At 55.4% G+C, this 13,610-nt stretch overlaps 1 protein-coding gene across 26 annotated transcripts in view; it reads right to left on the bottom strand.

The window, feature by feature from the left end:
• NCOR2 (nuclear receptor corepressor 2) overlaps positions 1-13,610 on the bottom strand; it is a 223,385-nt gene that overhangs the window by 133,714 nt on the left and 76,061 nt on the right. For all 26 annotated transcript variants that reach the window (XM_060170645.1, XM_060170652.1, XM_060170641.1 and 23 more), the window contains 3 exons: positions 13,397-13,524; positions 9,723-9,900; positions 2,990-3,169 (listed from right to left, as the gene is read on the bottom strand). In XM_060170645.1, coding sequence (XP_060026628.1) covers positions 2,990-3,169; positions 9,723-9,900; positions 13,397-13,524 — 486 coding nt within the window. The remainder of the gene's footprint in view (positions 1-2,989; positions 3,170-9,722; positions 9,901-13,396; positions 13,525-13,610) is intronic.

Here is a 13,610-nt window from a genome sequence, read left to right on the forward strand (position 1 = left end):
GGGATAATGAAAGTTTCCATCCTAGAGAGTTGCTATGAGAATTAAACAAGCTGACGCACGCAAAGCACTCAGCACCTAAAAGGCAGCTTCTCATCACCATCGTTATCGTCATCTGCCCTGCAGTCTTCATACTGGACCCCCTCCTCCAAACACCATAAAGGACTTCCCTTCGTGCTGCTGTCTGCTTTATACCCAAAAGGCAAAGCAAAGACCAGAGAGCTTAAGACACTGGCCCAAGGTCACACAGGCCAGTGCCCAGGTGCACAATCTGACAGGCCATCTTGAGCGAGATGAGAACACTGTTCGTTGCTCACAAGGCTCACACATCCTGCCCATGACCATGGAGCAAAGCGTTATGAACTCAAAAACACGGCCAAGAGGAGAGCAACGCAGAAAGAGCCAGAAGATCGCTTTGGCTTCTGCTGGCAGAAGGCCTGGAGGGTTGAGCCGAGCTGCCTCAGTCCCACAGTGACCCCTGTTGGTAGCTTTCAGAAGGGCAGCCAGCACCTGCCAAAACACTGAAATCCCTCCAACCAGTGCAAAACAAACTAGGCCAGGAAATGGAAGGCATACACGGCCAGAAAGGAGATTCTCGCCAGTCAGTGAAGGTGCCCCTCCCCGAGGCACCAAACGTTAAACACAGAGTTACCACGGGACCCAGCAATTCCACCCCTAGGTACAGACCCACAGAATGGAAAACAGGTACTCAAAAACATGAACGCAAAAGTTCACGGCGTGGTTCACGATAGTCAAAAGGTGGAGATAACCCAAACGTCCATCAGCTGACGTATGGATAAACAAACGTGGCCCATCCATCCGTACAGTGGAATATCACTCGGCAGTGAAAGGAATGAAACACTGGTACAGGCTGCAGCATGGGCGAACCTTGAAAACATGATGCTGAGTGGAAGATGCCAGACACAAAATGCCGCACGGTGTTTGATCCCACTTATAGAAAACGTCCAGACAAATCCCTAGAGGCAGAAAGCGGATTCGTGGCTGGTGGGGACGGGAAAATGGAAGTGACTGCGAATGCGTACGGGGCCTCCTTTTGGGGTCATGAAAATGTCTTGGAACTAGAACTAGATAGAACGGGTGGTTGCACACCGCTGTGAATGTACTAAAGGCTGCTGGGTTGTCCACCTTAAGATGAGTCATTCTATGTTTTGTGAATTTTAGTTAAAAAAAAAAATGCCAAAGTGGAATTAAAACCCAAAAATCTATCGAGGGCTGCCCTGAGCCACGTGGCTTCTGGCTGCAGTCACAAACGTGTGCACATGGCCTGTGGCTTCAGCCTGGGCCCAAAGCCAGGCCCAGGGGGACTAAAGGTCCCAGCGCTCCACGGGCCTTGGCCACGCCTGCCTGACTCCAACCGGGGCCCGGCCCCCCTACATGCTGAGCTGCCATCCTGGAAACCCACCTACCACCCCCAGCTGGCCGAGCCTCACTGGCCAGTCCAGCTTCTGGACCATCCTCAGGTCCCCCCAGGCGAACGACAGCCCCGAGGCCTCTTGGGATCAATGCTCCCTCCCACTGCACATCTTTCCAGTTCCACTCACATAGCCCCGAACTGGCTTCCGGGAAGCATCTCTCACCAGCCTTCCCTCTACTGCCCATGGTGGCCAGAGTGGGTCCTCGAACCTCCATGGAGCCCATACATCCTTACCTGGAGGGGATCGGGTGTGACCCTGCTTCCCCCAGGGTCAACACATGTGTCACACTATCTCAATCCACAGTTTTTAAGGAGCACCCACTACGTGCTGGCGTTGCTAGGAGCACAGCAGGGAACAGGAGACAAGAACTGTGAGACGACCACAGTGTCACAAAGCAAGATATGTATTCGTTCAAATGGTGACACCATCAGGCAGGATGACGGGCTGGAGCAGGGGTGGCAAACTTTTTCTGTAAAGGACCAGGAAGTAAATATCTTAGACTCTGTTGGCCACACAGTCTCTGTCTCTGTGACCACCCAGCTTTGAGGCTGTATCATAAAAGCAGCCACAGATGATGTGTAAACAAATGGACGTGGCTGTGTGCCAATAAAACTTTATTTACAAAAACAGGCACCGAGCTGGATCTGGCTGGATTCGCTGACCCCCAGGGTAGAGGATGGCTGGGGATGAGGACTCCTGTAAAGGCTAGGGCGGGTCCCGCTGTGGAGGGGACATCTGAGCAGACACCTGAAGATGCCACAGACGGAAGCAGGAGGAGACCCAGGAAAAGGCAGATGATCAACTTTCTATCAAAAATATTAAAACTAAAATTATAAAGTTAATATTATTAATCTTTACGTTAACTTTTCTTTTGGTTTCGACAGTGACAACGAGGACTTCTTTTCGCCACATGACTCTGTTCTCTCCTCACCACCTTATGAGGTGGTGTCACATCTGTGCCCATCTTACAGACAAGAAACCGAGGCTCAGAGAGGTGAATGTTCCAAGGCAGAGTTAGGAGGCCCAGCTCATACAGCTTCCAGAGCCAGGGTCAGAGTCACGTGATATCTCCCCCCACACTGTGGATGAGGAAAGTGAGGCACAGAGAAGTAACTGCCCACCCCACATGTCTGGACAGCCTGCCTGTAAATGCTGACCTCCCACCCATCGTTCCTGTGCCGTCCCAGTACAGTAGCCACACGTGGCTATTCAAGTGTAAATTTCATTTCAATTCAAATTAAACGACATTAAAAATTCAGTTCCTCAGCTGCACTAGGCACATTTCAAGGACTCAACAGTCACATACGGGTAGTGGCTACCATAGTGGACAGTGCAGACCTAGAACATTTCTGTCATTGCAGAAAGCGCCCTCGGACAGCACCAGACAAAACAGCTCTCTTGTCCAATAAACGTAAAGGGCATAAAAATGAGCCAGTACGATGGGCAGTGCTCAGCACGCGTTCACAACTGCTCTAACTACTAGTGTTGATGTCTTCTCAGCGGCAGCTGCTGCTGAATCGGGAGCTGAGAGCCGCCACTGCCCCACCCACACGCACCTGCTTCTTCTTCAGCTTGGAGATCTGCTGCTCTACCATGGTGATCTCGCGGTCCACCCGATCCATATTCTGGATCAGCTCCTCCTTGGAGAGCCGTGGAGGTACCAGCTCCAACTCAGGGTCAGCATGTGGGGGGCTGGGAGGAGACACCGGCTCCAGCTTGCCTGTCAGGCTGCGATCCTGTGGTGGAGGAAAACCAGGTGTGGAATCAGCGCAGGGGGCACCCCCATCCCCCCAAAATCCACAAGTTTCCAGCCATGACTTCAGGCACCAACACACCGGGCATCTGTCGTGCCAGCCCCCATGTGCCAAATACAGGGTTGTTTACTGATCCCACCTCGCTGTCTTTGCCTTCACTGGTCCTCCTGCCAGGTGTTCCTCCCGCAGCCTTTTCCAAAGTGCAGATCCTTTTTACCCTCCTACACGCAAGTTTCCCCAACCGTCCCTCAAGTCGTGAAGCCCTCCCTCTTTCCTTTCCCCATAACACACCTCTCTCTTACCCTACTTACCCCGCCTGTGCCCTCCCACCAGACCAAGCTCCTCGAGAACCAAGACCCACGACCTCCAGACTGATGCTCCGTGAACACTTATTCACGATGCTCAGTCCAAACCAGCAAGTTACAGAATATCACACACAGTGCAAACCCAGTTGTGTAGACAATATACACAAACACACAGGAAAACTATGAGAACGGGATACAGAGACGTCAAAAGTAGTTACCGGGGCAGCGGGGGAGAAGGCGGGTATTTTCACTGTCTTCTTTTTAATTTACCAGCGTTTTTCTGATTTTCCTTCACTGAGTATTACTCTTTGTATAATGAAGTTGTTTTCAAAAATGTGTTAAACAAACAAGGGAATCCTTCATTGAGTTATTCGGCGACTCCTTCATTCCACCAACAAAAGTTTATCGAGCATCCGAGCTGTGCTGGATACTCAATAAAAAAATAAAACCCAGTCCTTGTCCCGGAGCACTCACCTGTACAGCCCCGGGTTCAAATCCCCACCCACCCTGCCACCTCCCAGCATCATCATGACCACAAGCAGATCATCTGCCTCCGTTTCCTCATCTGTACAATGGGACAAGTCCCACCTCCTGCCTGCTGAGAGGCTTGAATGAGTTAATATGTGCAGAGCGCTCAGCTCAGAGCCTGGCACACTGTCAGAGCTCCACAGGCATTGGCTGGGGTTGTCCTGCCCCCAAACCAGCCCCGCCCTGTACCATCCTCAAGGCCAAGCCAGCAGCTGCTGGCAGAGGACAGAGGACACATTATTCCCGGGGACAACTGCAGCCCCAGGGCTGCCAAGTGCCACCCCACCCCCCAGCTCGAGTTGAGCAGAGCCTGTGCCATTCTAAGTCCACCCCTCCTGGCCTCGGGGTCTTGGTCCTACACACACACACACACACACACACACACACACACACACACACACCACCGAAGCCCACAGGGCTCCAGTGTCTGGGGATCACCCTGGCCTCATCGTTGCCATCTGAGACGTGGGAGAGCTGGCGTCGAGACTCCCAGGCCCTCCACACACCCAGAGCCCTGGGGGCAAAGGCAGAAAAGATCTCAAGCCCTTCAACAGCTCTGATGTGGCCCTGCCCCATGGCTCTGAGGTGGGCCTCCACGCTCCTCGGGGACGCCTAGGAAACCGAACCAGGCACCGTCCCAGTCCTCGGCACACCCCACACCCTGGCCCCGGCTGCGGCTCTCCCAGGGGGCTGCCCCTGCATCCCCATGGCACAGATGAGGGTACGGGAACCTGCCGGCACAGGCCTGGCACGGCTCTAAGCCAGCGGTCGGCACGCTTTCTGTCAAGGGCCAGGTGGAAAACACTTCAATCTTTGTAGGTCAGACGGCCTCTGTCCCAACTACTCACCCACCACTGTAGTGGGAATGCAGCCACAGACAGGCCACGAAAGAATGGGCATGGCTGAGTGCCAATAAAACTTTATTTACAGACCCACGCTGAGGGCCAGGTTGGAGCTTGCCGAGTTTGCCAACCTGTGCTCTTAACTCACATAATTGTCACAGCCCACCCTGGAAGTGAAAATATGGTTTTCCCCATTTTCCAGATGGGGAAACTAAGGTCCAGTGAGATTCAACGACGTGCCCGAGGTCACCAGCCACAAAGCGATGGAGCCTTGGCTTGGAGGGCACAGGACGGGAGAGACCAGGCCTCATTCAGAACTCTCCAGAAGCAGGCAGAGCATGCAACCAAGTTGCTGGGGGTCCCACAGCAGAAGCGGGGTCGCCACCATGCATTCATTCACCCCTCAGAACCATGTGTCTGGGCAGAAAAGCAAGAGTAAGATCCCTTCCAGGGTCTAAGACCCCCTGAAATTAGAGGCAAAACTGTGCACAGAAGACAGATCCCCTAGAGAAATACTCAGAAGGAGTGTGTGTGTGTGTGTGTGTGTGTGTGTGTGTGTGTGTGTGTGTGGCCCTAACTGCTCCCAGATAGGAGGGCGGAGGGCAGACACAGGGGCCGCAGGCACCTGACCCCACACACGCCAGACCAGAAGCAGCCTGCGCACCGTGGCATCTCCGGACCTTTGTACCAGCCACTCCCTCTCCTAACTGCACCTTTCTGCCACCTGAAATCAGACCCCCCCCATCCACGCCCCCTCCCCCAGCCCTTAACTGAGATCTGCCCCTTCCCTCTGTGCCCCAGGGCGCTTGGCTGGTCTCCCTCCACAGCCTCAGTCATTTCTCAGGGTTCTCTTTTTTGCTGGGGGTGGCTGCGTTGGGTCTTCGTTGCAGTGCGCGGGGCTTCTCACTGCAGCGGCTTCTCGTTGCGGAGCACGGGCTCTAGGCGCGTGGGCTCAGTAGTTGTGGCTCGCGGGCTCTATAGAGCGCAGGCTCAGTAGTTGTGGCACACGGGCTCAGCCGCTCCACGGCACGTGGGATCTTCCTGGGCCAGGGCTCGAACCTGCGTCCCCGGCATTGGCAGGCATATTGTTAACCACCGTGCCACCAGGTAAGTCCCATTTCTCAGGCTTCTTGAGACAAAAGGCTTTGGCGATATGGTTCCTGGAGCCCAGTCCTGCTACCTGCTGTAGGAAACCACTCTTCTGCCCACCTCTGATCTTCCACCAGGACTGAGAAGGGACGGAGAGGAGCACAGCAAGAACAAGGGCTGTGGACAGAAGGCTTTCGGGGCCAGGGCACCCTGAAACAGTTCATCCAACCCAGGGATAATTCTCAAAATGACATGAGCAAAAAGAAGGTTTCCATCCCCAAACCCGACAGGAGCAGCGCAGGGGTGAGACGAAGCAGTTGGCAACCGCTCGCAACTGTTGGAAAAGTTGCTGGAAACTTTTTCTTAAATTCTTGATGGGGAAAATCCGTCTTCTTCAATGACTTCTTCCTTAAGGTTCAGGCTTAGCTTTTATTCTAAGCAAAACCACACAGGCAGATCCGTCAACTGACAGATAAAGTGCGATCTCTCCATACAATGGAATATGATTCAGAGTGACATACAGACGCATGGTAAAGCACAGATGAACCTTAAGAACATGATGCTGAGTGAGAGAAGCCAGACATAAAAAGCCACACATCGCATGATCCCGTCGATACGAAGTGTCCAGAACAGGCAAGTCCATAGAGACAGAAAACAGATCGGTGGTTGCCAGGGGCTGCGAGGAGGAAGGGACTGTTTGATGGGTACCAGGTTTACTTCTGGGGTGATGAAAGTGCTCTGGAACTAGAAGAGGTGGTGCCCCACACCGTGACTATACTAAATGCCACTGAATTGTTCACTTCAACGTGGTTAATTTCATGTTCTGTGAATTTCACCTCAATCTGAATCGAAGATGATGCAAGCCCGAAGGGCGAAGGGTGCTTTCTGCAGTGCTGAGTTTTCCAGGAATGGGACCAAGGGAGCCTGGCTAGCGGGCCTCCAGATGGTTCTCCCGATGGCTGCTGGCCTTCGTTTAGGCCCAAAGCCACAGGAGGAAAACAACAATCCTATACCCTCACCAGTCACCGCTAGGTAGCAGTCGGCACCATTTTCCCCATCAGACGCCCTTGGTGTGAAAATTCAGGCCAATGTGGAACAGAAAAACTCATTATGTAAAATTACAGACACAGAGGCAGCAAAAGCCTTAGGGGCTGGAGAGGACCCACTGGGGCTCCCCCTGTCTCAGACCCAGGAAAGGGCAGGGCCAGCCTCAGGCACCCACAGTCCTCTCCCCCAGTCACAATGATGGGTTCCAGGACAGGCCTGGGCCTCAGTCAAAGGCAGGGAGATAAACAGCTTTGTCCTGGAAATGTGGAGACAGAGGGAAAGTTCTTTTTTTTGGCCTTGAATGTGGGAAGAAGAAGGCCTGGAAACGCAAACTTTCTCCTTGTTAATACACCAAGACCACGTGCAAGATGGCAGGGCCAAGAAATGGACAGAGATAGAGACCTGGTAACGTGTCACCTGGATCAAGCTGTGCCTGAAGCCAACGACCCCTCGATTTCAGTTATATGAGCAGGACTCCTGCCTCAACCTGCTTGACACGGGTTTTCTGTCCCTTTCAGCCAACGGGGCCCCAAAAGACAAAGAGATTTTCAGAAATGGTGCTGTTTGTGACGATTCTAAAGTCCCAGAACAAAGTCTGGTGAATTCCGAAGGAAGCCTCTGATGCCACAGGACTCCAGAGGCTGAAGGCCACGGAAGCATTCTAAAACAGGACATTTTTATATTGCATATTTTTATATGAAAAAGGAACACAGCCGGGGCCGGTGGGGAGGGAGGTGCTGTTTAAAAAAAAAAAAAAAATCCCATCAAATTCCCATCTCACGTACCCAGCTGAATTCTACACAGCAGATGCAAAAAACATCTGAACTCCCTCAGAGTTGTGTTTCTCCCCTGGCTTCTTCCCTTGCCCAAAATTTGCTCATACTTTCCAAATGTTCTTAACAGCCTGGAGCAATTACTGTAGTTGGTCCAGCCAGGCCCCTACCCTGGGCCCATCACTCCCCCACACCCATGGGGTCCAGGAAGAGGAGAGAGAGAAAGACAGACAGACAGACACAGAGACAGAGATAGAGAGAAACAGAAATACGGAGACAGACAGACACAGACACACACACACACCCCAGGCAGAGAAAGACGGAGACACAGGGACAGAGAGACAGAGACATACAGAGACAGAAGCGAAGACTGAGAAGGACCCGCAGAGGGAGAGGAAGCATCCCCAGGGAGCCCTAAGAAGAAGGACAAGCACAGAGCCACTGTCAGGCCTGGAGACCCTCAGATGGACCCACAGGTCTGAGGACTCAGAGCCCAGTTCTGGAGAGATGCGCGGCAGGCAGCAGAGGCCCAACAGGGCTGTCCAGAGACACCCGTCAGCCTGTTCTCTGGGCAGAACCAGACATGAGCACAGGGATATGGCCCACTCGGGGCTCTGGTCCCTCGTGGGGGGTGGACATCAAGCATCCCTGGTGTGGCCCTGTGCCCCCCTTCACATGCACCCCACTCCCCTACTGCCCAAGACCCACTTCAGGGAATAGCTTTTCCAGTGGCAACAGCCCCCCCAGGAGGCTGAGCAGTGATGGAATCTGAGGAGTAGGCTAACACAGGGATGGCAGAATGGCAGGCACGGGGGACCAGAGGGGAAGCCCGAGGCGGGACAGCCCAGTGGTCAGGTCTGGGCTACAGACCCGGGCTGCCTGGGCTTCAGGGCCTGCTCCCCACTTCCCAGTGACCGTGGGTGAGTGGCTCTCTTAGCCTGGGGCCCCGCCTATAAAAGGTGATCGCAGACCGGGCTTCATCAGGCTGGAAAGGCACAATGGAAGGACACTCACGCTCAGCACAGTAGCCGGCACACAGTCAGGGCCTCCATGTTAGCTTGTCATCATCATCGTGACCACCCCGGGAAACCCCTTTCCTGTCAGCCCCCCGATAAAGAACTGGCCTCAGCCTGAAACCCCACCAATCCAGTGTCGGGCAGAGAAGAGGATCCAGCAGGTCCGAGTGGGCCACTTCCCTCCCCTGTCTTGGCTCCCAGGCCCCACCCACCCTCACTGGTACTGCAGTGAGATGAGCACTGACCTCACCCAGCAGCTGGGCAGCCGTTAATGAGCTAATGTGCGTCCTCATGGTCATGAAGGAGCATAAACGCACTGCTCAGCACGTGCGGAAAGGACATCCATCACGCAGCCGGCCAAGGATGAGCGTATCATCCGGCCACAGTCCCTGCCCCACCCTAGGCAGTGACAGTGAAATGACAGCCTCTGAGGCAGCTGGGGGACCCCAGGGGACAGAAGCATCTGGGCCACTGGCTGTGATTCCTCCGTTTAGATAGAGAGCAAATGAGCTTCTGGCGTGGACGGTCCTGGGGCTCACTGAAATAGCAGGAAAACCTCTCTCAGCAGCAAACCATGAGTGCTTAATCTGTGCACATTCTCCCGCTCCATCTCAGCTCAACTTTCTGCTTAAAGAAGAGTAAAATGCAGGTGCCTCCAGGGCACAGTGATCCCCACGGGCTGGACACACTCCGGCAGCTGGAGCGGGCAGTGGGGGAAGCGGTCCCTCTCCAGCCAAGGAACGGCCCACGGAGCCAAGCTCGTCCCTGGACCCTCCTCTGGCTGCCCAGCCTCTGCACGCCCCGGGCTCAGCCCTTCTCCCAGGCTTCGCCCAAGCCATCCCCCCAGCCCAGCACGCCTACCCCCTCCCTTGCTCCCCGCCCAATCGCAGCAGCACCCAAACCCTCAGAGGAGCTCCCGGCTGAGCAGGCCTTACCTTGGACAGGTCCTCGGAGCCCCCGGGCTGGCCAGCGGCCAACAGGGGCGAGGGCCGCAGCAGGGGGTCAGGCAGCAGCTCCAGGCGAGGGCGCTTGCTCTCCAGGAATTCCATCTCCGACTTGCCCAGCTCAGGCAGGTATGAGTGCGACTCGGGTCGCAGGTGAAGCTCCTGGGACCTGTGGGGGGCAAGGGCACATGGCATCACGTCTGCTGCCCGTCCTGCGGGAGGAGTGCCCATCTGCTCAAGGGCACACAGAGAGGCAGGACTCAAATACAGCTCTGTCTTCCTCCGAGTCAGCATTCACTAACTACGTTTACAGCAAGAGAACGTACTGGTGATGGGTTCCCTGCTCCCTCACTGAGTGTGGCCCCCAGACCAGCCCCTCCTGACGCTGCTTACAAATGCAGAATCTTGAACGCCACCCCAGACCTACTGAATCTGACTCTGCATTGAAACAAGATCCCTGGTGATTCACGGGGAAAGTCTGAAAAACGCTGTGGGTCTAACACAGACAATAACACACATGACGCTGTTTGCAAATCACTCACCCAAAGTAGACATCACTAGCTGATCACAGCACTCTGGCTGCTCAACCTGGCCTTGCCTCCTTTGCAAGTCAGCCCAGCAGCCTTATGCAGAGATAGGAGCTGTCCAGCCTAATCACTCCCAACTAACTCTCCTTAACCCTCCTCCCCAGTTTGCAGAGGAGGAAACTGGCCCAGAGAGGCCATGGCCTTGCCTGAGCACACACAGCTGAGCCACGACTCCCAGCCTCCACCTCCAGCTCCTGCCCAAATACTGCCCCCGCTGAAATGCTTTTCCAGTTGATGTTTTTTGCCCAATAAACTTAGAATAGAATCCAAACGCATTCCCCCCACACTCAGGCCCTGCCTGGTCTGGCCCTTGTTCACCTTGCCCACTGCATTCCTGCCTCAGGGGCTGTGCGCTGGCTAGGCTGGAACACTTCCACACTAGCTCCTTCCATGCTGCCTCTCCTCCTTCCTGTCCCAGTGCATGCGGCGTCTCCTCCTAACAGCAGTCTCCCTGCCCGCCAGATACACCCCGTCTCACCCCATCTCGTTTTCTCTGTCTTTCTTTGCAGCCTTCACCATCTGCGTGTTGGTTCATGCATGTTTGGCGGCTGCCTCCCCCGTCCCAGAGTGTCTGCTCCACAAGGGCAGGGACATTCATCTGTCTAGGGCCTGACATACAGCAGGCGTTCAATCAGTGCGTGTAGGCCGAATGAATGTTACTGACTGTAATGTGGGCTGAGGCTATGCTGCCGTCCTCTCCTCCCTGGGGGGCCCGTCTCTCACCAAAGCCAGGTCACAAGATGCCCCTCTGCCCACCTGAGAACCAACGGCTTCACAATTACAAGATGCCCTGCAGGAAGCAGGTGGCATCCACATTGAAACATGAAAAGGGCACCATCATAGGTTAGTGTCCCCCCAGAATTCATGTCATCTCAGAACATCAGAATGTGACCTTCTTTGGAGGTAGGGTCTTTGCAGACGTAATTAACTGAGATGAGGTCATGCTGGATTAAGTTGGGACCTAGACTCGATGACAGGTGTCCTCCTAAGAAGGGCTGAGGACACAGACACAGGGGGGGGCAGAGACTGGGGTGATGCAGCAGCAGGTCAAGGAACACCTTGGGCCTCCAGAAGCTGGCAGAGGCCGGGAGCAGGTCCTCTCCCAGAGCCTTCGGAGGGAGTGCGGCCCTGCTGGCATCTGGTTTCAGACTTCTGTCCCCCAGGAACTGCCTTCAGAGGGAGTGCGGCCCTGCTGGCATCTGCGTTTCAGACTTCTGTGCCCCAGGAACTGGGAGAGAACACGTTTCTGCTGTTTTAAACCACCCGGTGCAGAGGGACTGAAGCCATGGCCCGCGGCAGCGGCCTCCCCGCAGGGCCCTGGATGCCTCCATGCAGCTGCGGCAGCACAGAAGGCCCAGGCCAGCTCTCCGGAACTCTGGTCCCACCTAGGCCATCCCTCAACCTCGCAGCCTCAGCAAGGTGACGAAGGAAGAGACGATGGGACAGGGCCCCTGGGCCAGCCCAGCCTCAGCGGTCCCTGCTTGCCCCTAGAATCGCTGCACATGGCCGGAAGGATCTGAGGGTGGAAGTTATATCCTGGCCCTCCTATGCGTACCTCCCATAGCGCCCTCGAAGTTCACCCTCCCGGCCCCCAGCCACCTGGCTCAGCCCAGCCCCCCGGCCTCCTCGCCTTTCTGGAGCACGCCAAGCACATGCCCCCCTCCAGGCCTTTGCACGTGTTGCTCCCTCCACCTGGAAGGTCTTCACCCGGCTCTCCGAGCGGCTGGCTACTTAGTGGCCAAGCATCTCTCCCCTGAGAGGCCTTTCGCGGCCTCTCCAGCCAAAGAGCAGCCCTTCCCTGCCCTGCAGGAAACAGGCCACCTGCCTCGTCTGGAGTCACCTTGTGTGTTTGGTGCACCTCCCCTGCTAGACTGTGGGCTTCCTGCAGGCAGCGCTGCCTGTCTAAGTGCCCGCTGGCAGCCCACAGCCTACAGTAGGCCATCGCGTGTTAGAAGCTCAGGACTCTCGAGAGTTCCCTGGTGGCCTAGTGGTTAGGATTCCAGGCTTTCAGTGCCGTGGCCTGGGTTCAATCCCTGGTCGGGGAACTGAGATCCCACAAGCCACGTGGTGTGACAAAAAGAAGCAGCAGACCACCTAGAGGGGTGGGATAGGGAGGGTGGGAGGCAGGGAGACGCAAGAGGGAGGAGATATGGGAACATATGTATACGTATAACTGATTCACTTTGTTATAAAGCAGAAACTAACACAGCATTGTAAAGCAATTATACTCCAATAAAGATGTTAAAAAAAACATTTATATACATAATTTTGTCACAAAGAAGTATGATAGTGTGATCAATAAAAGATTTTCAAGCATAAAAAAAAAAAAAGAAGTAGGGGCTTCCCTGGTGGCACAGTGGTTGAGAGTCTGCCTGCCGATGCAGGGGACACGGGTTCGTGCCCCGGTCCGGGAAGATCCCACATGCCGTGGAGCGGCTGGGCCCGTGAGCCATGGCCGCTGAGCCTGCGCGTCCGGAGCCTGTGCTCCGCAACGGGAGGGGCCACAACAGTGAGAGGCCTGCGTACCGCAAAAAAAAAAAAAAAGAAGCAGCAGCAGCTCACGACTCTTAGCAATTAGAGCTGTTACTGTCTCAGGCACCTTGGGGCCCTGCTCTGGTCTTGGCCCTCCCCTCACTGGGTCCCCACCCGTATGGCTTGCTCTCTCCCACCTGGATTTAAGGAAGGCAAGGCAGGCCCACAGGCCCAGTCTGCCAGCTGAGGGATGGCAGAGGACTCGGAGAAAAGGGGATGACAAAGGGATGGGAGGAAGGGGGCTCCCCATGTGCACCCAGCTGTGGACAGTCACTCCCAACCAGCAACCCAGCCCCACTCCCCTACTTTTTGGTGGTCATCCCCTCCTGCCTGGGCCACACACCCAGAGGCCACTGCAGGCTCACAGCGGGAAGTCCAAGGGCCACATGGCTCTTCCCTGCCCATCCCCAGCCCTGTCCCAGTCACAGCCACACCAGAACAAGGGCACAGCCTGACCCCTTTGTTGAACACCGACCCTGCGAGCTCTTCATGAGCACAGGCCTCCACTTCCCCGTCTGAGCAATGGACGCACAAACCCCTCCTCACCTTTCATTCCCGGGCTGAAATTCGGACAGCAGGGAGGGCCTCCTCCGCTGGGGCTGCATGATGGAGCCAGGCGACAGGTGTGAGGTGTAGTCACGGGGGTGGTGCTGGTACTCAAGCAGCCCGACGTCCTGCGGCAGAGGACACAGACCAGTGAGCACCCATCCCGCCGCAGTGCAGCCCACACGGCGAGGCAGGGCCAGAGCCCCCTGCCCGG

This window comes from Lagenorhynchus albirostris, chromosome 14 (assembly GCF_949774975.1).
Source record: "Lagenorhynchus albirostris chromosome 14, mLagAlb1.1, whole genome shotgun sequence".
Lineage (NCBI taxonomy): Eukaryota > Metazoa > Chordata > Mammalia > Artiodactyla > Delphinidae > Lagenorhynchus > Lagenorhynchus albirostris.